At 49.1% G+C, this 24,561-nt stretch overlaps 2 protein-coding genes across 5 annotated transcripts; both read left to right on the top strand.

Annotated features, from left to right (window-relative positions):
• Positions 1–2,699: 2,699 nt before the first annotated feature.
• KLK9 (kallikrein related peptidase 9) lies at positions 2,700–9,739 on the top strand. Its single transcript, XM_055238191.1, has 5 exons — positions 2,700–2,787; positions 2,953–3,109; positions 5,552–5,817; positions 8,413–8,549; positions 8,990–9,739. Exons 1-5 carry the CDS (start codon positions 2,745–2,747, stop codon positions 9,137–9,139), a joined length of 753 nt encoding a protein of 250 aa, XP_055094166.1. The 5' UTR covers positions 2,700–2,744; the 3' UTR covers positions 9,140–9,739.
• Positions 9,740–10,658: 919 nt separating this feature from the next.
• On the top strand, positions 10,659–16,267 carry KLK8 (kallikrein related peptidase 8). 4 transcript variants are annotated; one of them, XM_055236762.2, is made up of 6 exons: positions 10,659–10,761; positions 11,118–11,195; positions 11,575–11,869; positions 12,034–12,296; positions 14,386–14,519; positions 16,061–16,267. In XM_055236762.2, exons 2-6 carry the CDS (start codon positions 11,126–11,128, stop codon positions 16,214–16,216), a joined length of 918 nt encoding a protein of 305 aa, XP_055092737.1. In that variant the 5' UTR covers positions 10,659–10,761; positions 11,118–11,125; the 3' UTR covers positions 16,217–16,267. The 4 variants fall into 4 exon arrangements, with proteins under 4 accessions (XP_055092737.1, XP_055092739.1, XP_055092740.1 ...); XM_055236764.2 differs by having other exon boundaries at positions 11,710–11,869; XM_055236765.2 differs by lacking the exons at positions 11,575–11,869; positions 12,034–12,296.
• The last annotated feature ends 8,294 nt before the right edge of the window (positions 16,268–24,561 follow it).

Consider the following 24,561-nt stretch of genomic DNA (forward strand, 5'->3'; position numbering starts at 1 on the left):
GGCCAGGCGCAGTGGCTCACACCTGTAATCCCAGAACTTTAGGAGGCTGAGGTGGGTGGAATGCTTGAGCTCAGGAGTTTAAGATCAGCCTGGGCAACATAGTGAAACCTCATCTCTACGAAAAAAAAAAAAATGAGCCCCACATGGTGGTGCACACCTTGTAGTCCTAGCTACTCAGGAGGCTGGGGCAGGAGGAATACTTGAGTCCAGGAGGTTGAGGCTGCAGTGAACTATGATCATGCCACTGCACTCCAGCCTTGGCAACAGAGACCCTGTGTCAAAAAACAAAAAACAACAACAGAAGGATAATTAAATGAGATAATATACATGCAAAGTTTACCTAACACCAGGCACTGAGAACACAGTCGATAAAGGTAGCTATTGAAATGCTCCTTTTTTTTTTTTTACTATTATTTTTCTTTTGAGAGTCTCACGCTCTGTTGCCCATGCTGGAGTGCAGTGGCACGATCTAGGCTCACTGTAACCTCTGCCTCCCAGGTTCAAGCAATTCTCCTGCCTCAGCCTCCCGAGTAGCTGGGATTACAGGCCGCCCACCATCACGCCTGGCTAATTTTTGTGTTTTTAATGGAGTCGGAGTTTCACCATGTTGGCCAGGCTGGTCTTGAACTCCTGACCTCAGGTGATCCACCCGCCTCGGCCCCCCAAAGTGCTGAGATTACAGGCGTGAGCCACCGTTCCTGGTCTAAAATGCTGTTAATAGCAGTTAAGGTGGCACTTAGCACATAGTGGATACCCAGTCCCCGATCTCAAGGACTTCCCTGTCTGGAAAGGCAGTGAGACAGCTGCAGGCAAGGGTGAAATGAGCTATGATAAAGGCACCGCAGGTTTCTGCAGGGGATGGAGAGACATTGAACATTTACCATGTGTCAGACACTGTCGTGCTTCATTTGTGTAAATTTGCTTAATCCCCCCAACAACCCTCGTTATTACTGCTACTTAACAGATGGAGCAGGCCAGGTACGGTGGCTCACGCCTGTAATCCCAGCACTTTGGGAGGCCGAGGCAGGCGGATCGCGAAGTCAAGAGTTCGAGACCAGACTGGCCAACATGGTGAAACCCCGTCTCTACTAAAAGTACAGAAATTAGCCAGGCGTCTTGGTGCGTGCCTTTAGTCCCAGCTACTTGGGAGGTCGAGGCAGGAGAATTGCTTGAACCCAGGAGGCAGAGGTTGCAATGAGCTGAGATCACGCCACTGTACTCTAGCCTGGGTGACAGAGCAATACTCCATTTTGGAAAACAAACAAACAAACAAAAAACAGATGGAGCAACTGAGAGAGGTCTGGTGACTTGCCCAAAGTCACACACCTCATCACTAATCACACCTAATCATTGAGATTTGGACACACATGGTTCAGTTCCAGAGTCCGTGTCCCAAACCATGACGACATAGTGAGAGAACATTCAGGGGGATCCCAGACCCAGCTTCATAACCAGGCCTGTGGGCGGGAAGTGGAAGGGATTATAAGTGCCCAGGGGAGGCAAAGATGGACTCTGCCTGAGGAAATCAGAGATTTCCTGGAGGAGGGAGCATTGAGGTTGGGTGTTGAAGGATGAGTGGGAGTTCACCAGGAAAAGAAGGATATGGAGAAAGACATTCACTCATTCAATGAACATCTCCTGAGGACTTCTGCAAGCCCTGTTACGCCTGGAACAGGGTGACGCTGGGACACACAGATGAGTCAGACCTGGGCCCAGCCCTCCAGAAGCTGTCCACCTGGTGAGAAGGAAAGATGAGGAGAGAGGCAGGGAGGATGGGGTGATGGAAAGGACAATGGGGTGGGGGGCAGGGAGATGGATGAAAAAAATGTATAGCAAACGTTCTCAGGATTTGGCAAAGATCAGGATGTATTAAGAGAGAGCACAGGGCACTTGCTACCTGGAAGGTTGGGCACCTGGGTCCTTGGGTGGTGGAGCTGTGGGGAAGGGGGCAAGTTATGACAAGAGTGGGTTAATCCAGACGGAACCAGATTTCCCAACATTCTAGGAGAGGGCCTTGTCCTTGTGGGAAGAGGCCCAAATCCCCAAGGCAGGGAAGGTTCTGCGAGGTGTGTAAACCTGTGCAGCTGCCTGTGGTCTCTGCCTTGCTTCACCTGGATTTCCCTCAATCTTTCTCATGTTCTCTCTCCTCCTCCCGCTCTTCCTTTCATCTTAGGTCCTTCTGTGCCTGTACCTCCCTCTCTTTGTATCTTTTGCTCTTGTGTCTGAGTCCTGACTCTGTGTCCCACCCCTAGCCTCCTTTCTGGGCGGTCCCCCTGCACATCCCTCCAGCCTGCCCTGGGAGGTTGGTCTCTGCACACCACTGCTTTATCCAAAATAAACCTGCTGCACCCCAGGACCTTAGGCCTCAAGGATCTTCCTCCTTTTCCAGGACACAAAAGATTCTGTACCTTGTAGCCTAAGGTGATGAGGAATGAGGGCTCCTACTCTGAAGACCCCAGAGGAGGTGCCCACAACCTCTCCACACCCCCAGCACTCCTCCTCCATTCAGTCAAGCTCTGGCCCAGCAAGCTGCCAGTTCATCCCAAAAGGGGGGTCTCCCTGCACGTACCTCCTCTCCCAAGGCCCCTGTCACAGCCCCAGGGCTTCCCCCTCCCCCAGGGACATTTCCCAACCCTGATTAATCACAGGGGCGGCCCCATGGAGGAGGAAGGAGATGGCATGGCTTACCATAAAGAAGCACTGGACGCCGGGTGCACGTTCCAGGATCCAGGTGCCCAGGGGTCATGAAGCTGGGACTCCTCTGTGCTCTGCTCTCTCTGCTGGCAGGTGAGGCTCCCGGGCTGGCTGCCCCTTCACGGCTGTACTAAGGTCATCTTGCTCTTCCCTCCCATCCCAGGCTTCTGCCTCCTGCCCTCTAGGCTTCTCAGCATCCTCTCCCTGCCCTCCCAACCTGCTCTTCGCTGACCCCTTTGTCCCTCGTCCCCACCCCAGGGCATGGCTGGGCAGACACCCGTGCCATTGGGGCCGAGGAATGTCGCCCCAACTCCCAGCCTTGGCAGGCCGGCCTCTTCCACCTTACTCGGCTCTTCTGTGGGGCGACCCTCATCAGTGACCGCTGGCTGCTCACAGCTGCCCACTGCCGCAAGCCGTGAGTGACCTGGGCTGGCCACGCTGGGGAGGGGCGGAGGCTGGGGGTCAGGAGAAGGTGAGGGGTGCTATAGGCCAGAAGTGCGGAGCCTCCACTTCTGATACCACAAGTTCAACTCTTAGAATTAGGAAGGGTAGCCTCCCAAATCCTAAAATTCTAGAGACCGACAATACCTCATTTAAGGAGTCTAAGATTCGAAATTTAGGTTCTTTGAATCTGAGACTGACCCAGAGAAATCCAGAATCGTAGAATCCTAAAATCTTGAATTTATGAAATTCTGCAATAGCCTCAGAAAATTCTAAAATCATAGATTCGCAGACTATTAGAATCTTAGCAGTCTGGGTCAGCACCGCCCAGAGGAATTATGATGCCAGCCACGTGTGTAAGTTTAAATTTCTGGTGGACGCATTTAAAAAATAAGGAATGAGTAAGATTAATTCTAATAGATTTAACTTGACATACCCAAAAACTTATTTTGACATGTAATCAATTTTTAAACAAGTATGAATGGTACAGTTTACTTTTGTTTTGGTACTAAGCCTTTGAAATCTGTTCTGTATTTTATGCATATAGCCTGTTACAAAATGGACTAGTCACATTTCAAGTGTTCAATAGCCATAATGGCTAGTGTGACCCTAGAATCTTAAATTCAGAGCTTTCTAGATTCATTGAATATTGAAACTCGCAGTACTAGAATCTTTGATTCACAGTATCCTAGAATATTGAGATTCAGATAATTCTGTAGTCTTAAACTATTTGAATCCCAGACTCTTAAATTTCTAAGGTTATAGATTTACAGAATGATGACATTCTATCTTTTTTTTTTTTTTTTTGAGACAGAGTCTCCCTCTGTCGCCCAGGCTGGAGTGCAGTGGCGCAATCTCAGCTCACTGCAACCTCCGCCTCCCGGGTTCAAGCAATTCTCCTGCCTCAGCCTCCTGAGTAGCTGGGATTACAGGTATGCACCACCAGGCCAGGCTATTTTTTTTTTTTTTGTATTTTTAGTAGAGACGGGGGTTTCACCATATTGGCCAGGCTGGTCTCGAACTCCTGACCTTGTGATCTGCCTGCCTCGGCCTCCCAAAGTGCTGGGATTACAGGCATGAGCCACTGCTCCTGGCCAAAATTCTAGTCTTTTTGTCCCAGAACATTAAAATTCTAGGTTCAAATCTTAGATTTAATTCAGATAATGTTAGAATCCTGGAGTTTTTTGATCCAGGGGAATCTGGAATGTTAGAATCTTGGATTCATACAACTCTAAACCTTGAGCCTCTAGATTCTAGAATCATGGATAATAGTGTGTCAGAATCTGGGAATTCTAGAATCTTAGATTCTGGGCATTCCAATAGTATCCTGGAATCCACCTGATGCAGGAATCCTCTCTCCATTGCCTCTGAAAAGTCACCATCCATACTGTTCCAATTTTCTTCCCTCCTTGAATAAAGCACTGATTCTGGTAAGAGATGCTGTGTGGGAATTTCCCATCATGCATTGCTCCATGATGGGACCTCCTTTAACTTAAGCCTATACATCAGACTGGGAGAACGATGTTCAGATTTCAGCCGAAAGTGAAGCAGGAGAAATGCAGAGACATGAAGGTGGAAGAGAGTCAGAGGCAGGGGAAGGGTAGGGGGATGAGGGGATGTAGGGGTGAGGGCTACTTTTCCAGATCCAGAGCCAGACAGCAAGAACGACAGAGAGAGACGGACGCAGATGTTTCTGGTTCCCCAACCCTGAATTCGCAGTCATTAGCCTGCTGCCTAATGTCAGAGGTCAGAGGCTGGGGAATGGACTTGTCAACCCCAAAAGGATCCCAGCTGTCTAGGGCATGGACCAGAAGTGGAACAAGTGCACCGAGACTGTGGTGAGGGCTTGAGGTTAGACACCAGGAAGACATGCATTGAAGGGTGAAGGATATGATAGACAGGAAAAGCTGAGGCCAGAGATGACCCCCAGTTTGGGGATTTTCCATATCCCATCCCCTTTCACACACATGCACACGTATACACACCACTCAGACATACAGAGCCGCTCCCACAGAAGCCACCAGACCTGTGGGGGCAGGGGTGGGGCTGTTGTTATGCAGTAGGTGGGGTCCCCCCGTGCCCACACCGTTCCTAGGGACCCAAGTCACCACCAAGGCTCCAGGTGAGTAGGGAGGAAGGTGGCTCACTCAGCCTGGGACTAGGAGCAGGTGCTTTGTGGGGAGAGCTACAAAGATGGAAACACACAAAACATCAGAGTGGGGACCAGGGATCCAGAGGAGCTGTGTGCCTGGCTTAAAATCACAGTACCCTGGGCCAGACATAGACGATGAGGGTGCAGAGAGGGTGTGTGGCTTGTGGAGGGTCACACAGCACTCCGACGGACAGGAAAAGAGGGCTGGGGCTGAAAGGACCTTTACCTTCCCCCCGGCTTGACCTCTGAGGCCTGTCCCAGCAGGTATCTGTGGGTCCGCCTTGGAGAGCACCACCTCTGGAAATGGGAGGGTCCGGAGCAGCTGTTCCGGGTTACAGACTTCTTCCCCCACCCTGGCTTCAACAAGGACCTCAGCGCCAATGACCACAATGACGACATCATGCTGATCCGCCTGCCCAGGCAGGCACGTCTGAGTCCTGCTGTGCAGCCCCTCAACCTCAGCCAGACCTGTGTCTCCCCAGGCATGCAGTGTCTCATCTCAGGCTGGGGGGCCGTGTCCAGCCCCAAGGGTATGACCTGGCCCAGAACTCTCTCTGAAACTTCATGCCCGGGATCTGGCTCCCTCACCCCTCTGTCTCTGCCTTTTCATCTCTGTCTTCTCCTTTTCTCTCTCTCTGTCAATCTATCTGCCAATCGATATATTTAATCAGATATAAGATGCTAGCATTTTTAAGATGTGCCATTATTGCATGAACTGAGAAGAAGGGGAAGAAGAAGGAGGAGGAGAAGAAGAAAAAAAGGAGGAGGAGGAGGAGGAGGAGGAAAGATCCCATTAGATCCCATTGATTATATAACACCATTTTCTGGAAGACACATTCTAATTTCAGAGTGTTTGCTTGTTTGTTTTTGAGGCAGGGTCTCACTTTGTTGCTCAGGCTGGAGTGCAGCGGTGTGATCACGGCTCACTGCAGCTTTGAACTGGGCTCAAGCGATCCTCTCGCCTCAACCTCCCAAGTAGCTGGGATTACAGACATGCACTGCCACATCCCACACCCGGGTCATTTTTTTTTTATTATTTATTATTATTATTATCTTTTTTTTTGTATTTTTAGTAGAGACAGGGGTTTCACCATACTGGCCAGGCTGGTCTCGAATTCCTGACCTTGTGATCTGCCCGCCTCGGACTCCCAAAGTGCTGGGATAACACGCATGAGCCACTGCACCCAGCCAAAATTCTAGTCTTTTTAAAATCTAGTCAAATCTTAGATTTAATTCAGATAATGTTAGAATCCTGGAGTTTTTTGATCCAGGGGAATCTGGAATGTTAGAATCTTGGATTCATAAAACTCTAAACCTTGAGCCTCTAGATTCTAGAATCATGGATAATAGTGTGTCAGAATCTGAGAATTCTAGAATCTTAGATTCTGGGCATTCTAATAGTATCCTGGAATCCACCTGATGCAGGAATCCTCTCTCCATTGCCTCTGAAAAGTGACCATCCATACTGTTCCAATTTTCTTCCCTCCATGAATAAAGCACTGATTCTGGTAAGAGATGCTGTGTGGGAATTTCCCATCATGCATTGCTCCATGATGGGACCTCCTTTAACTTAAGCCTTATGCTAAAAATTTTTATTATTTTTAGCAAAGATGAGGTCTTGCTATGTTGTCCAGGCTGGTCTCAAACTCCTGGCCTCCCAAAGTGCTGAGATTACAAGTGTGAGCCACTGTACCTGGCCCAGAGATGTTTAAATGTGAAATGCGTTCATCTTAGAATGGGAATAAGGCCATGTCTCTCAGAGTCAGGGATCACTGACCTATTAGCCACATTGGGCCAGTGGATTGGAAAAACAGTCTGAATTTGTTGCTGCCAATATCTAAAACTCGGAAAGTTTTATACAAAAGCCAGGTTTCTGGATTCACTTGAAAAAGTTTGAAGAACTCACATTCCCAAAATAGCAAGCATTGGGCTGAGTCCATGGAGGCTGCCCCCTTCAGCCAAGTTCTCTGATCCACTCCAATGGACCCAAATGCCTCCTGTCTCCCTGCACAGCCCCCGTCCCCAACTTCCGTTTACCAATTCTGTTTATCATGTCCCTTGATGCATCGGAGCCTGCACCCATGTCTTATATAGATGTGCATATGTATTATATATCCATATCCACATCTATACTGACTGCACTCTATCTGGTATCTCTATCTATGTCTCTGTCTCCATCAGTGACCATCTTCCTGTGAATCTCTTTCCCTTTATCTCACTGCCTTCATTCCACCCCTTGAGGTCTGGGTCTTTCTCTATTTCTTTTTTTTTTTTTAGAGACGGAGTCTCGCTCTTGTTGCCCAGGCTGGAGTGCAGTGGTGTGATCTCGGCTCACTGCAACCTCCACCTCCTGGGTTTTAAGCGATCCTCCTGCCTCAGCCTCCCGAGTAGCTGGGACTACAGGTGCGCAACAGCACGCCCAGCTAATTTTTTGTATTTTCAGTAGAGACGGAGTTTCACCATGTTGGCCAGGATGGTCTCAATCTCTTGACCTTGTGATCCGCCTGCCTCGGCCTCCCAAAGTGCTGGGGAGTTATATATGCATCTCCTCTTATCTCTTGGCTCTCTGTATGCATCTTTCTGTTTCTCTTCCTTTCTTCTTCTTCTTCTTTTTTTTTTTTTTTTTTGAGATGGAGTCTCACTCTGTCTCCCAGGCTGGAGTGCAGTGACCAGTCTCAGCTCACTGCAACCTCCACTTCCCAGGTTCAAGTGATTCTCGTGCCTCAGCCTCCCGAGTAGCTGGGATTACAGGCGCCTGCCACCATGCCTGGCTAATTTTTGTATATTTAGCAGAGACGGGGTTTCACCATGTTGGCTGGGCTGGTCTCAAACTCCTGACCTCAAGCGATCTGCCGGCCTCGGCCTCCAAAATGCTGGGATTACAGGCGTGAGCCACGGTGCCCGGCCAGCCTCCCTCTCTTCTTGGCCCTCTTCCTCCTTGTCTCCATTTGTTTCTCTTGCGTGCTATGACTGTCTCTGTGTCACCGTCTCTTGTCCCTATCTTTGAGAGTCCTAAATGTGGCTGCATGAGTCCTTTGGAAAAGCTGTAGGGAGGACTCAGGGCGGTGGGGTGCTGAGTGTGTTGGAGACAGTTGCAGATCCTTGACAGCTCTCTTCCCTGACAGCGCTGTTTCCAGTCACACTGCAGTGTGCCAACATCAGCATCCTGGAGAACAAACTCTGCCACTGGGCGTACCCTGGCCACATCTCGGACAGCATGCTCTGTGCGGGCCTGTGGGAGGGGGGTCGAGGCTCCTGCCAGGTGAGACCTTACTCTGGGGAAAATGAGGCTGTCCTACCAAGTTTTCCAGGATTTATGGGAGCAGAAGGGTCGGCCCCCAGCCTTCCTGGGTCAAAATGAGGAGACTGGGATACCTGATTCCTGGGAGAGGACGGGACCAGGGCCTGGACTCCTTAGTGTAAAAGAGAAAAGGTCTGGAGGTCCAGACTTCTGGATCTACAGGAGGAGTGGGCTGGGCGTCCAGAGTCTGAGTCCTGGGGGAGGAGGAGGTTAGGTCCTGCGGGGAGGTGGGGGCTCTGAGCTTTTACTCCTGGGTCTGAGGGAGGAGAGGCTGGAGATAGGGGACTCTCGGATGTTGGAGGAGGAAGGGGCTGGGGCCTTTCTGGGAAGGAGGAAGTGGCCCGTCTAATTGTCATGAACAGAGTGGCCTAACAGTTCCTCTGCCCTTCTCTCGCGTACAGGGTGACTCTGGGGGTCCCCTGGTTTGCAACGGAACCTTGGCAGGCGTGGTGTCTGGGGGTGCTGAGCCCTGCTCCAGACCCCGGCGCCCCGCAGTCTACACCAGCGTATGCCACTACCTTGACTGGATCCAAGAAATCATGGAGAACTGAGCCTGCGCGCCACGGGGGCACCTTGGGAAGACCAAGAGAGGCCGAAGGGCACGGGGTAGGGGGTTCTCGCAGGGTTCCAGCCTCAATGGTTCCCGCCCTTGACCGCCAGCTGCCCTGAGACTCCCCTCTGGACACTGAGACTCCGCCCCGAGGCTCCGCCCCCTCACGAGGTCGAGCAAGACACAGTCGCGCCCCCTGGGAATGGAGCAGGGACACGCCCTTCAGAGCCCATCTCTATGACGTCACCGACAGCCATCACCTACCTCTTGGAACAGCACAGCCTGTGGCTCCGCCCCAAGGAACCACGGACACAAAATAGCTCCGCCCCTCGGAACTTTGCCCAATGGGTCTTCCCCTCGGGACTCCACCCCTTGTGGCCCCGCCTCCTTCAGCAGAGATCCCGCCCCTCGTGATGTCAGGAGCGCAGTAGCTCCGCCCACGTGGAGCTTGGGCAGTGTCGAGCTCAGCCCCTTGTGGCCCCGTCCTGGGCGTGTGCTGGGTTTGAATCCTGGCGGGGACCTGGGGGGAAATTGAGGGAGGGTCTGGATACCTTTAGAGCCAATGGATGATTTTTCAGTAAACGCGGGAAACCGCACCTTCTTTCTGCCTGAGCTGTGAGATGAGTGGAGGGCAAACGGGTGGGCGGTGAAGGGCAAGTGAGGCAACCGGTACCTTCTTGCAACTCCCCCTTAAACCCCTAGTAAGTCCTGCCTAAAGTCTGTCCATCAGCCCTATTGCAGCAAGACTCCTGGGTTCTGCTTGGGTTGGTCTTGCCGCCTCCAGGGGAAGGGGAAACCAGGTCACAGTGCCTCCCAAACCTGCCCTCCCAGATCCCGGACCTATCAGGGGACAGCGGGCGGGGCCTGATCCACCCTCTGGTTTCTGACCCTAGAAGACCTGCGTTTCTTCGGTTCCGGGTTACTGGCAGCAGCCCCCTCCTCCCACAAAAGATCAGGTTCCAAGATTCTCCTTTTAAAAGTACTTAGAATTTAGCCCCCAGCTCTCTCCTCCCTCACACCCAGGAATCCAGGCTCCCAGCCCCTCCTCCCTCAGACCCAGGAGTCCTGGCCCCTAGCAGCCTCCTCCTCCCTCAGACCCAGGAATCTCAGCCCCTAGCAGCCCCCTCCTCCCTCAGACCCAGGAATCCAGGCCCCCAGCCCCTCCTCCCTCAGACCCAGGAGTCTGGGCCCCCAGCCCCTCCTCGGTCAGACCTAAATCCCAGGCCCCCAGCCTCTCCTCCCTCAGACCCAGGAATCCAGGCCCCCAGCCTCCTCCCCTCTCAGAACTAAAATCTTGGCCCCCAGCCCTTTACGTTTCGGATCCTAGAGTCTCAGCACCGAGTCCCTCCTCTCCCTAGCCTCAGGAGTCTGAGATTCCAGCCCCTCCTCCCTCAAGATTTCATGTTCAGTCCCCTCCGCCCCTTCTCACTCACACCCAGTGTTCCAGTTCCCAGAAGCTCCCCAGGCTCTAGTGCAGGAGGAGAAGAAGGAGGAGCAGGAGGTGGAGATTCCCAGTTAAAAGAAGGCTCCAGAATCGTGTCCCAGGCAGAGAGAACTGAAGTACTGGGGGCCTCCTCCACTGGGTCCGAATCAGTAGGTGGCCCCGCCCCTGGATTCTGGAAGGTGAGGTGCAGAGGTACTCAGACACAGACATCAGGCCCTGGACCCTCCTTCTCCAGATTCCAGGACCCCAGCCTCAGATGCCCTTCTCTCTCCAGATCCAGCAGTCTGGACCCCGGCTTCCTCCTCTCCCAAATTTAGGAGTCCCAGCTCCCAGCTCCCTGTCCCCTCAGACCCAGACATCCAGGACTCCCTCCTCCCTTGGAATGTAGGAATCCAGTCCCCCAGCCTCCCGCTTCCTCCAGAGAAGCCTAGAACAGCCCCAGATACTCTCGGCTCCTTCTCCGGTGCCAAAATCCAGAACTGGGAGTTCAGGCTCCTCCTTCCTGTTTACCGGCCCCGCCCTCTCCATTTCCCAGACCTCACCATGGGATGCCCCCGACCTCGTGCAGCCGAGACGTGGATGTTCCTGCTCTTGCTGGGGGAAGCCTGGGCAGGTGAGGAGGGTTGCGGAGGCCTCCGGAGGGGAGGGGTCTGAAGGCAGCAGTGGCGCTGGGGAGTCTGTGGGAATGCCGCGGTGGTTACGTGGGTGCGTGTGCACGGATGTGAAGAGTGTGATATGGTGCAGGGGCCTCTGTGGGCTTTCCTCAGGGTGGATAGAGGCAAGAAACAGGTAGCGGCAGGTAGGAGTAGTTTCCGTGATGCTGTAATTGTCTGAATAGCTACAGCCTGTGGGGGGCTGCTTGCTTGGGGGCAGAGATTCACCTGGGAGTACACGGGGCCTGTAGACTCATGTGGAAGCGTGCGGGGGCATTTTTGGGTGTGTGACTCTCGTATGATGACACATGGACTGAAATGAGCGTCCCCGTGTGGCAGTGTGTGGATGCCTGGACCTCCTCACTAAGTTGTATGCGGAGAACTTGCCGTGTGTCCATTTGAACCCACAGTGGCCTTCCCAGCCCTCGCACTGCCCCAGAGGGTGGCGATCCGACCCTGTCCCTCCTGCTGCAGGACACTCCAGGGCACAGGAGGACAAGGTGCTGGGAGGTCATGAGTGCCAACCCCATTCGCAGCCTTGGCAGGCGGCCTTGTTCCAGGGCCAGCAACTACTCTGTGGCGGTGTCCTTGTAGGTGGCAACTGGGTCCTTACAGCTGCCCACTGTAAAAAACCGTGAGTGGATGATGGGGGCAGAGGTCGGCTGGGGCTTAAGGAAAGAGGGGGCCGGGGTTTCCACTCAGGAAGGAGAGAGCTGAGGACTGGACTCCTGGGTCTGAAGGAGGAGGGGGCTGGGGCAATACCCCTGCCTGGGTCCCAAACTATCCCCGCCATTACAGGAAATACACAGTACGCCTGGGAGACCACAGCCTGCAGAATAAAGATGGCCCAGAGCAAGAAATACCTGTGGTTCAGTCCATCCCACACCCCTGCTACAACAGCAGCGATGTGGAGGACCATAACCATGATCTGATGCTTCTTCAACTGCGTGATCAGGCATCCCTGGGGCCCAAAGTGAAGCCCATCAGCCTGGCAGATCACTGCATCCAGCCTGGCCAGAAGTGCACCATCTCAGGCTGGGGCACTGTCACCAGTCCCCGAGGTAGTGGGCTTGTCCACTAATGGGAGGGAGAGGAGGAGCTGGTTGGCCCAGTGGAACCCAAGCTATTGGCAAAGCTTGGTCCCCCAGAGGGAGACAAAGAAGGGAAAGTGATCATGATGTTGAGATACACAAGCGGGAGTCATATGAGAAGCCTCGAAGACCAGACTACTAACAAGAGTGGTGAGAGAAAGAGAACCAACTAGCAGATTGTTAAGCAGGGCCAGAAAAGCCCCTCCTGTGTGGCGGAGAGCACTGTCCTATGAGACCTTTCGTTGTATAGCATTTTATATAATCTTAACACACTTGGGATATTTGGACTTCTCAGAGGCCCAGGAAAACAGCCTCCTAAGCACCTTCTCCCCCACCTCCCTCCCTTTTCTTTTTTTTTTTTTTTTTTTGCAGGGGGACACAGTTTCACTCAATCACCCAGGCTGGAGTGCAGTGGCATGATCTCAGCTCTTTACAATCTCTGCCTCCTGGGTTCAAGCGATTCTCGTGCCTCAGCCTCCCGAGTAGCTAGGATTACAGGCACCCGCCACCACACAGCTAATTTTTGTATTTGTTGTAGAGACAGGGTTTCGCCATGTTGGCCAGGCTGGTCTCGAACTCCTGACCTCAAGTGATCTGCCCACCTCGGCCTACCAAAGTGCTGGGATTACAAGCGTGAGCCACCGCCCCCGGCCTTTTTCTCCTTCTTGAACCCAGGCAACCTGGGTCCTGGTCCCCTCTTCCCTCAGACCCGGGAGTCTAGGCCCTTCTTCTCCCAGAACCCAGCAGTCCTAGCTCCCTCTTGACTCTGGACCCCAAAATCTGGACCTCCAACGAAGTTGTCTCTTTGGGACTCTGGAATCCAGACACCCCCTCGCCTTCCTTCACAGTGAAAACATTGGGACTCAGCTCAGACAGTCAAGGACCTTCTCCAGGAAGTGGCAAAGTCAGCATTCAGGTCCCTGCCTGCCTCACTCCTGCTCTGAATGCTTTGGATGAGACAGTTTGCTGCTGTGAAACACACATGCTCACAAATCAAGTAGATCAGTTCAAACTATGGCTCTGCCCCTTCTCCCTGGGCAAATTCCTTTCCATCTCTGAGCCTCACTTTCCTCATTTGCAAAATGGGAATCGTTAACCAATAGATTTTTTAGCTATGTGAGGATTCAGGTTACATCAGTTTTCTTCATTGTGTTCTCCTAGTGCTCAGAATGGTGCCTGCTACATGGTAGATGCTCAATAAATATTTGTTGAATGGATGGCTGGATGAATAAATAATGAATGAATGCCTGTCTCCTTCAAAGCGCTGTTGTGAGGATTAAATGAGATTATAAGCATCTTGCTTTTGGCACGTAGAGATGCCAGATGGAAGTTTTCCCCCTCAAAGAGGCTTTGAAGAAGTCTATTCCTCAAAAGAGATTAATAAAAAAGATCAATTCCACCTTCAATCATTAATTCAATTCTTATTTACTGAGCACCTAGTATGCCCAAGGTGCTGTTGCAGGCGCTGGATATACAGCCATGAGCAAATTGTACAAAGCCCTTGTTGTTATGGAGTTGCAAGCTAGGTGAGAGAAATAGACAATAAACAAATACACATAAAATAAAATACTAGGTAGAGTTAAGTGTTGTAAGGAAATATTGTGGCACGTAGAAGGATAGGGAGTAATGGAGGGATGGTATTTTTTAATTTGAGTGGTCAGCGAGGTTTCCAGGAGGAGGTGACACTTGGAAGGAGCAGGATTTAGCACAGATTGAGAACCTGGCTGTCTGAGGGCAGACTGGAAAGAGAGGGTCAGAGGTATCATAAAGGGGCACCTCCAAGTAACCCCCCGCCCCTTGATTTGAAAATGGCTCAGGGCAAGAAAAAACACATGAGATCCAAGGGCCCCTCTCTAGATGGAGAAAGCCCAATAGCAGCAAGTACAGCTTCGTTTAATGTGGTGAGAAGTGATGTCCCCTGTGCACAGTGTTAGAAAACTCCCCCATGCAGCTGGAAAACTCCCTCATTATATCCTGGAAAGAAAGGGGGTTAGATCCAGACAGGGATAGAGGCAAAGGGCTGCTCTCTCAGGGAAACTTACAACCTCTTCCCCCTCAGAGAATTTTCCTGACACTCTCAACTGTGCAGAAGTAAATATCTTTCCCCAGAAGAAGTGTGAGGATGCCTACCCAGGGCAGATCACTGATGGCATGGTCTGTGCAGGCAGCAGCAAAGGGGCTGACACGTGCCAGGTGAGCAATTTCTGAAATCCTTCTCCTCACACATCCCTCATTGCCCTCTAGAGGTTCAAGGCTTGGATGGGGGTGGGGGTGGTAAGGGGAGTGACCCCAAAGACTTAGCACCCGGAGCGGTCGCCCCTATCTCTACGGAGTGGGAGCCAGGTTCGGAGAGGGCCAAACTCTCTCTGAAAGTCACACCGCATAGGGATTAGGAGCATTGAATTGTTGCTGCTGTTTTCTCTCGAACCCTTAACTACAGGATGGGATGCAGAGTTGGGGCCTATAGAGGGTGGGGTAGATGTCCAGGAAGGAGAGAGTCTGAGGCTAGAGGTTAGACGAGTTCCCTGCTCTCTGGTTCCCAGCATTACATCATGGAATTTGTGCTGACTTTACCACTGGCCAGGTGGTCAGCCACTTTTCTTTGAGACCGGGCTAGAATCCCCAGGCTGGTTCCCTTCTCCTGTGATTGGTTCCTTGGGAGACAATGGTGTCTTCCCAGTTGGCTGGAGTAAATGGTGCCATTGACTTCAGTGCCTCCTCAATGAGCTCCCGTCTCTTTCTCTTGGCGTTTGTTGTAGACATAACTCTCTCTTCTAACTGCAGCTTCGTTGTTCCTAGCACTTCCCCCTGGCTTTGTCCCCTTCCTGGAAGCCCCACCGCCTTTGCCAACGACCGGTCCCTAAAGACGATGCTTTCTTCCCCATTGGCCGAGAATGGAGTCATTTCCTTCAGCGATACTGCCATGAAAGCCAGTCTCTCTGGATTGTTCCATAGAGACAGTGGTCTCTTCCACAAATATTTCAGCCATGGTCCCTTGGGGATATGGGTGTGTGTGTGTGTGTGTGTGTGTGTGTGTGTGTGTGTGTGTGTCCACAAGAATCTTGATCCTTTCTCCTGTGTTTGGCAACTGCAATCAATGATGCCTTCACTATTGGCCAGGAATGGAGGAAACTTCAGCTCAGTCCTCTCCAAGTAATACCTACTGTCTTCTCCCTGGATTGGACCCTTGGGAACTCATTGTTGTTTTTTTTTTTTAGACAAGGTCTCGCTGTGTCCCCCAAGCTGGAGTGCAGTGGCACAATCTTGGCTCACTGCAGCCTCTGCCTCCCGGGTTCAAGCAATTCTCCCACCTCAGCCTCCCGAGTAGCTGTGATTACAGGCGTGCACCACCACACCCAGCTAGTTTTTGTATTTTCAGTAGAGACAGGGTTTCACCATGTTGACCAGGCTGGTCTGGAATGCCTGACTTCAAGTGATCTGCCCGCCTCGGCCTCCCAAAGTGCTGGGATTGCAGGCGTGAGCCACCAAGCCTGGCTGGGATTTCATTCTTTCCCCTCTTCTGTCAGTGTTTTGACCACTACCCTTAGACACCATGTCTGTCACTACAAGGAAGCCCCAAGCCCTGTCCTGACTGGTCTCAGGGGACAATGCTTTTACCCCCATTGGCTACAGGGGACCAATCATGCTAAAGAACTAGTAAAACGCTGGGACAGCAGGAAAAGGGACGTTGTGGACATCTCAGATGCAAGGCTGTTCTCATTCTCCCTGTCTAGGGCGATTCTGGAGGCCCCCTGGTGTGTAATGGTGCACTCCAGGGCATCACATCCTGGGGCTCAGACCCCTGTGGGAGGTCCGACAGACCTGGTGTCTATACCAACATCTGCCGCTACCTCGACTGGATCAAGAAGATCATAGGCAGCAAGGGCTGATTCTAGGATAAGCACCAGATCTCCCTTAATAAACTCAAAACTCTCTGGTTCCTTGCCTGTCTGTGTTTTGGCCCTGCGGGGAGGGCTGGATGGGGATCTGGGATTGTTCCTGCTGGCAGGCTAGGTGGGGATCTGCAGAGACCAAGTTCTCATGGTCACTTTGGCCATCACCACTGCCTAAAGTGATCTCTCGTTTTGCAGAAGAACTTGGGTAAGAGCTTTATTTCAGGGAGAAAGCACATACAAAGGTTTTCAAACATTCGGTGGGCTGGCATGTGAAAGACAGTTTTGAAAGAGTTTGTGTTTAGTTTTCCTGAGCAAAGTGTTCACAAGCTTTGGAGGTAAAATTTTCCCCCTTTAAAAAAATAATTGGCCAGGCGCGGTGGCTCAAGCCTGTAATTTCAGCACTTTGGGAGGCCGAAGTGGATGGATCACTTGAGGTTAGGAGTTCGAGACCAGCCTGGCCAACATGGCAAAACCCCGTCTCTACTAAAAATACAAAAATTAGTGGGGTGTGGTGGCGGGCATCTGTAAACCCAGCTACTCAGGAGGCTGAGGCAGAAGAATCGCTTGAACCCAGGAGGCGGCAGTTGCAGTAAGCCGGGGATCACGCCATTGTACTCCAGCCTGGGCAACAAGAGCGACACTCGGTCTCTAAATAATTAATTAATTAATAATAATAATAATTGTGCCAGGTATGGTGGCTCATGCTTGTAATCCCAGCACTTTCACAGGCTGAGGTGGGAGGATCACTTGAGCCCAGGAGTTCAAGACCAGCCTGGGCAACAATGTAAGACCTCACCTCTATTTTTATTTTAAAGAAAATGACAAAAGAAGAAAAGGGAAAAAAATTGGGAGATATGCATGGAAAAGAGTGCAGAAAATATATGAACAGCTTAAATATTCACAAATGAACAACCATGAAACCACCACTCGGGTCAAAAACCTTGAGAGCTCCCAAAAGTCCAGATAGAACTCTTTCTCACAGCCTAGAGCCATCTGGTGGTGTCTGCTGTGGTAGAAGGAAATGAGTGGTGTGTCCAGATTGAAGTGTGAAGCAAAGGGCATTTGGGAAAGTTTTCATTAAAGCAAAGGCTTAACATGTTTTAGGGAAAGACGAGTGTGGAGGGGGTAGTTATTACAAGGTTATAGTCACTCTCCTGGTGGTGCAGGCCAGGTGAGCCCAAAACTGGAGCTTAGCCAGGGAGGTTTCCTGGCTTTGTCCAGGAAATAATTCAAGGGCAACCCAGTGGTGTTAGTGACTTTTCTTGAAACAGTACTGCACAGTAGCAGAGGCACTGCTCCTTGAAGAGCAGGGCTACCCCATAGGCATTGAGCACAAAGTAGCAGCTCAGGGCCAGTTCTGTAGTCATATTTAGTCCCATTTTCAATTACATGCAAATTAAGGGGTGGGTTATTCAGAAATTTCTAGAAAAAGGCTGGTAAATTCTGGGTGCTGTCATGGCAGTGGTAAACTGTCATGCTGCTGGTGTGCACATCTTATGGAGACGTGCTTTTTGTGCCTTTTCCCTGTTCCAGCTGTCTTCAATCTAGTCCAGAGTTAAACCCCGCCTCGTCCTTCACTAGGAACTCTCAGAAAATAGTCTCATGAAAGAGAATCTGATTCGTCTAGCTCCTTTTCTTCTTCAGCCACATCATTGGTCACTGAATGGCCAATCATTTGATTGCATCCCAGTCAGGTGACCAAATCTTAGCCAATCAGTGGCTACTTGGAGTTATGTGCTATGAAACATGGCCACTTAGTGCTATGGGAAGGCAATTCTTCACAAGGGGCGTGCGTGTGTGAGATACCTTGCATTCATCAATCTCCCTGATGCTTTATGACAGTTCCCCCATACCAGAAATCCTGAGGAAGTCTTTCAAGCATGGCATTAAACTTCCGATGCCAGGGATGCATTTCTGGGGGGACATCTCAACTCTAAAGAATTATTATATAATTTTTGTTATGGAAAATTTCAAATACATGCAAAATAGAATAACATAATGTGTCTTCATATACCACCATCCAACTTTGATAGTGAATGCAAGGTCCAGTGCAGTGGCTCACGCCTGTAACCCCAACACTTTGAAAGGCCGAGGCATGAGGATTGCTTGAGCCCAGGCATTCAAGACCACTCTGGGCAACATAGGGAGACTCTAATCTCTACAAAAGATTAAAAAATTAGCCGGTCATGGTGGCATGCGTCTGTGGTCCCAGCTACTCAGGAGGCTGAGGTGGGAGGATCACTTGAGCCTGAGAGGTTGAAACTGCAATAAGCTATGATTGTGCCACTGCACTCCAGCCTCAGTAACAGAGTAAGACCCTGTCTCAAAAAAAAAAAAAAAAAAAGTTAATGCAAAACCAATTATTGTTTCACCTATACTGCCACCACACACTTCCCTAATGCTGGAATATTTTGAAGCAAATCTCAGTCATCACATCATCTCATTCTTAAATATTTTATTATGCATTTTTAAAACAGGGGATGGCAAATTACAGCTGTTGGACCAAATCTCCTGAGCTAAAAATACTTTTCTTTTTTCTTTTTTTTTTTTGAGATGGAGTTTCGCTCTTGTCGCCCAGGCTGGAGTGCAGTGGCGTGATCTTGGCCCACCACAACCTCCGCCTCCCGGGCTCAAGCAATTCTCTGCCTCAACCTCCTGAGTAGCTGCGATTACAAGCATGCACCATCACGCCCGGCTAAAATTTTTTTGTATTTTCAGTAGAGACAAGGTTTCTCTATGTTGGTCAGGCTGGTCTTGAACTCCCGACCTCAGGTGATCTGCCCGCCTCCGCCTCTGAAAGTGCTGGGATTACAGGCGTGAGCTTGATAAGGAATAGTAACAAAAAATTTGTACTAAATTATCATTACTACATTTTGAATTTCATCAATTAAAAATTGCGAAATTTTATTTTCTTTCCTGCTATTAAATATCTACATAATATCTTCCATTTTTCTCTCTTGGTCCACATAAGCTAAAATATTTACTCTCTGGCCCTTTATTTTAAACATTTGCCAATCCTCGTTCCAAAAGAGACTCGTTTTAAACATAACCAACTTACGTTATCACACCTGACACAGTTGATACTTTCGTAGTATCATCCAAAGCCAAGGAGATTTTTTTCTTTTCTGAGACAAGGTCCTACTCTGTCGCCCAGCTTAGAGTACAGTGAGCATTGCACAAACAATGCTTAAGGCAGTTTCTACCTCCTGGGTTTCAGCCATCCTCCCACCTCAGCCTCCAGAGTAGCTGGGACCACAGGCATGTGCCACCACATCCAGCTATTTTTTTTTTTTTTTTTCAGTAGAGCCAGGACTCTACCATGTTGCCAGGCTGATCCAGGAGATACTTTAATGTCTCTCCAATGGAATATAAGCCTGAAAAGACTTGGGGATTGATTTACTCAATCTTAGGTACTAAGGAGGGGCATGGAGGGAACACAGCAGCTACTAACAGAAACAAAAATCTCCTTTCTCTTGGCATCTTGATATTAATCCCAGGGGGGAACTCTAATCGGTCCAGTTTGAACTGGGCCCACCCCTTGAATCTATCATTGTTGCCAGAGAGAAAACACTGATCTTGTTGACTTGGCCTGGGTCATTTCTCCACCTCAGTGGGTGGGTGGAGTTGGAGAACTATAATTGACAGTTTCACCGGAACTATAAGAAATAAGGCAGCATCTCTCCCAAAACAAATGGGGTTCTGCCGGGAGGCGGAGGTTGCAGTGAGCCGAGGTCACACCATTGCACTCCAGCCTGGGTGACAGAGTGAGACTCTGTCTCCAAAAAAAAAAAAAAAGAAAGAAAGAAGGAGGAAGAGAATCCAGGAAGTATGAAACAATGGGTCATCAGAACCCATGGGCTGAGTCAGGAGGTACGAGGGTCACAGTGTTCAGAATCCCTCAGGGAAGGGCACAGCTGGCAAGATTGTCAGATGCCAGTTCTCAGGTGTGATCATAAGTTGGAAGATGAGTCATTTAACAAAGGTTCAGGACATGGGTCTGAGGACGACGGAGGTATGGGGCTGGGTGTCTGGATGAGACTTAGCAACAGGTGCCGGGACTAAATGCAAAGCGCACAGGGGGCCTGGATATGGGCCTTTCTCTGACATGGGGGTATGCATCATTAATAGGCCAAGGGCGATCCAAGTCTGTTTTGAACCAAATGAGACTCAGAGGGTTCATGTGGATGTAACAAGGAAATTTCCTTCTCAGAGTATGGATTTGTGCAGTAGTGATACCATAGGCCTTTGAATCCCAATGTTCAAATTCTGGCTTTTTTTTTTTTTTCCTGAGATGGAGTCTTGCCCTGTCACCCAGGCTGGAGTGCAGTGGTGCAACCTCGGCTCACTGCAACCTCTGCTTCCTGGCTCAAGCGATTCTCCCAAGTAGCTGGCACGTGCCACCACATCCGGCTAATTTTTTGTATTTTTAGTAGAGATGGGGTTTCACCATGTTGGCCAGGCTGGTCTCGAACTCCTCACCTCAAGTGATCCACCCATCTCGGCCTCCCAAAGTGTTGGGATTACAGGCTTTAGCCACCACGCCCGGCTGAATTCTGACACTTCTGACTCCTCAGCTCTGTGACTTTGCTCAAGTGATCTAGCCTTTTTTAAACCTCCGTTTTCTCATCTATAAAATGGGGATGATGGGGCAGGGGGCGAAAAATAAAAGTAAAATGGGGATGACAATCCTCACCTGGACCGATGTGAGGAATACAGACGAGGTCTGCGAAGCACCTGACACACCACACTAAATGTAGGGAAAAAAAAATGGGAGCTGCTTCTTCATTCCATGGGTGATAGGCTGAGGGAACTCATGTTAATTCAGTGCCTGTTATGTGCCCATCAATTTCCCATTCATAATTTTATTTAATCCTCCCATTGGCCTCGATAAATAGGTTTTACTCTCTTCCACGTTGGGGAGGGGCAAAGTCTGACTCAGAAAAATGAAGTCACTTACCCGAAGTCAACCAGGATTCAAAGCTGGGTTGAAGGTCTAAGTTCTTTCTAGTTCTTTCTGTCACACCGCATGGTGGAACAGATCAGGGATCAAGGCAGGATTGAATCTAAGGCCTGTGGACCTGTGGATGCCAGAAGTTTGCAGACTAGTATTTATTTAAGTACCAGTCTGGTACTCCGGTCTGGGCGGGGTGCTGGAAAAAAAAAAAAAAAAGAACCCCACACACATTTCCTCTGCTTGTGATGACCAGTGTTTGGCAACAAAATCAGGTTAAATAATTAGGAATATAATTTACAGAGTGATAGATGATGAAAAGCAGAGGATAGACGTTTTGGTGACTTAGGAGTGGATAACAGGGCTCTAGAGTAGCCTGGCTCCTTCCTCTTTCTAACAGATGCTAAGGAGGCAGAGGACTGAGGGAGGAGAGAATCTAAGGATGAAGATGCAGGCAGTAGATAATACACTGGAAGTCTTGTTACCATTTCTCTCTTTGAGAAGCCAGGAAGGAAAGATACAGATTGCTGAGTCATGGAGCTGTGAGGTCAACTGGGCTGGAGTCTGCTTCTCCTTGATTTGGGAGCCCAGGTCAGGAATGTTGACACCTTTCATGACCAGAGTCCTGCTGTGCAATGGGCAGGGCTAGATGTCCAGGTTCTGGGATCTGATTTTGGATTTGATGAGAGTAAATGCCTCAGAAGATTTTGGGACTCAGCTTGAGTTGAGGTAGTATAGCATCAATGTTAGCAAGATATTAGTCGGCAGACTTTATTTTAGAGTTTTTGCAAAATGAAGAGTCAAAGTTGTGTGGGGAGCTGGAGAAATAAAAATGGAACTGGGAAAAGAATTGGGGATGGAAATGAGAATGGGATTTTAGGTAGCAATTGGGTTGAGGACGAGAATAGGGGTGGGACTGGGGTGAGAGTGTTAGAATTGGTGTTGGATGTGAGGGAATGGGTTCATGGGGGAGGATATGAATGTGGGCTTCCTAGAATATGATGAGAATGGAGACTAATGTCTGAATTATCCCGGGGCAGGCTTGATACTCAGGCTATGGTGACATTCACTGCTCAGGTCAAGGTTGAGTTTGGCTTATGGCTAAAGGTTCAGGGTTCAGGTCAAGGGTCAGGAGGGTTAAGGTCGATTGAGGTCTGGATCCTAGCCTGAGTTGATATTTGGAGTCAAGAACTCAGTCAAGATTTAGGTTGTTGGTTGTGATACAAACTGGGGCTGATCAAAGATAAAGCAGAATTTGAGGTTCAGGATTGGGTACAGATTAAGGTTTGGGGTTAAGACTGGGGCTTACTAAAGGGTCAAAAAAACAACAGATGTTGGCATGGATGTGATGAAAAGGGAACACTTATACACTGCTGGTGGGAATGTAAAGTAGTACAACCTCTATGGAAAACAGTATGGCGATTTCTCAAACAACTAAAAGTAGATCTACAATTCAATCCAGCAATCCCACTACTGGGTACCTACCCAAAGGAAAAGAAGTCACTATATCAAAAAGACACATATACACATATGTTTATCGCAGTACAATTCACAATTGCAAAGATATGGAACCAAAGTAAGTGCCCATCAACTGATGAATGGATAAAGAAAATGTGATGTGTATGCACCACGGAATACTACTCAACCATAGAAAGAATCAAATAATGTCTTTTGAAGCAACTTGGATGGAGTTGGAGGCCATTATTCTAAGCGAAGTAACTCATGAATGGAAAACCAAATGCCTTACGTTCTCACGTGTAAGTGGGAGCTAAGCAGTGGGTACACAAAGGCATACCGAGTGGTATAATGGACACTGGAGACTCAGAAGGGGGAGGGTATGAAGAGGATAAGGGATAAAACACTATAAATATTGGGTACAATGTACACTACTTGGGTGATGTGTGCACTAAAATCTCAGACTTCACCGCTATAGGATACATCCATGGAACCAAAAGCCACTTGTACCCCAAAAGCTATTGAAACAAACAAACAAAAAGGCTGGGGCTTATGTCAAAATACATGTTGGGAGTTGTGTCAAAGTAAAGGTTAGATTTAGGGTTCTGCTTGAAGTCAGGGTCTGAGGTCTTTTCTTGTCATATCAGAACCATTTGACCATATCTACCATGTCTTCTCAATGAATGGCATCACTGACCATCGAGCAAGAGACTTTGAAATCTTAACATCTCCCACTACCTCAACAGAACCTTCATTCAATCCATCACCAAGGCTTGTTGATTCTCTCTTCTAAGTGCATTTTGAATCCATGTACTTAACATCGTCTCCACCTTTCAACCACCTGTATCCCAGTCACCATCTTCCCTCATCTAGACAACAAGAATGACTTCCCCCATGGTTGCCCAGTATCTTCACATCCCACCCAAATCCAGCCTTCATACGGTAGCTAGGTTGATGTTTTGAAAATACGAATCTTGTTATGTTATTTCTCTGACTAAGGTTCAAATAGTTCTTCATTATCCACAGGATATAGCAAGACTCACAATGACATACAGAGCTCGTCATTATCTGGTCCCAGTTAACCTCTGGCCTCTGAGCTGCAGCCATAATGCCTTGGGCCTTTGCACATGCTGTTTCTCTACACAACACACTCCCCATTCTCCTCCCATTTTCTTCTAGTTACCAGAAGAAATTTTCTTCTAGTTTACTATTCCTAGTTACTAGAAAATTTCTTTCAGTCTACTTCTAGTTAGTAGAAGAGTTCTTCTAGTTTAAAATTCTTTCAAATCTCAGCTCATAGTCAATTCCTGGGTCAAAACCCTCTGGAAGTGCCTTCATAACACCTTGCACCTTTCTTTCAGAGCATGCCTTGTAGCTGTAATTTTAAACTTGTTTATGAATTATTTGACTGACTTTCTTTTATATGAGACTATCAGCTCCTTAAGGGAAGACACACTATCTAGGTTTGCACACCATTGTGTCCTCACTGGTAGATAGCTACCACCCAATACATATTTGTTAAATATATAAAGGATTGGTGTTAAAATATTGCATAAACAATCACCAACTTTTCCTTAAAAAACAAGAAATGCATAGTATAGAAGAAAAACTAAGAAAAAATTAAATTTAGATGAGAGGTAGTCAGCTATAGGATCCAAATTACTAATTTTTTTTTTAAAGACTATTCTAAAAATTAAATTGGTCATCTTCACATTAACGATGGCCAAAATGGGATAGGGGCTGAAATGGGATAGGGGATGAGGGCTGGGAAGAGAGCTAAGACTGGAGGCATGGTTGACTTTGTTGATTTACGTGGCTTCAAGATATGGAATCAAGTTAGAATTGGATTTGGATTTGTGGCTTGGGATCAGATTTGGGATCTGAGTCAAGATTCTGATTGAACATTGAGGTCTTATAAAGATGATTTTGGCTA

The sequence above is a fragment of the Symphalangus syndactylus genome, chromosome 13, assembly GCF_028878055.3.
Source record: "Symphalangus syndactylus isolate Jambi chromosome 13, NHGRI_mSymSyn1-v2.1_pri, whole genome shotgun sequence".
Classification (NCBI taxonomy): domain Eukaryota; kingdom Metazoa; phylum Chordata; class Mammalia; order Primates; family Hylobatidae; genus Symphalangus; species Symphalangus syndactylus.

Bases quoted from the DNA above. Each gene is read 5' to 3' on its own strand.
- KLK8 (XM_055236762.2), top strand. From the start codon at position 11,126: ATGGGATGCCCCCGACCTCGTGCAGCCGAGACGTGGATGTTCCTGCTC. The intron at 11,196-11,574 runs GTGAGGAGGGTT...CCCGTGTGGCAG, and splicing joins GCTGGGGGAAGCCTGGGCAG to TGTGTGGATGCCTGGACCTC. The intron at 11,870-12,033 runs GTGAGTGGATGA...CCGCCATTACAG, and splicing joins GCTGCCCACTGTAAAAAACC to GAAATACACAGTACGCCTGG.
- KLK9 (XM_055238191.1), top strand. From the start codon at position 2,745: ATGAAGCTGGGACTCCTCTGTGCTCTGCTCTCTCTGCTGGCAG. The intron at 2,788-2,952 runs GTGAGGCTCCCG...TCCCCACCCCAG, and splicing joins TCTGCTCTCTCTGCTGGCAG to GGCATGGCTGGGCAGACACC. The intron at 3,110-5,551 runs GTGAGTGACCTG...CTGTCCCAGCAG, and splicing joins GCTGCCCACTGCCGCAAGCC to GTATCTGTGGGTCCGCCTTG.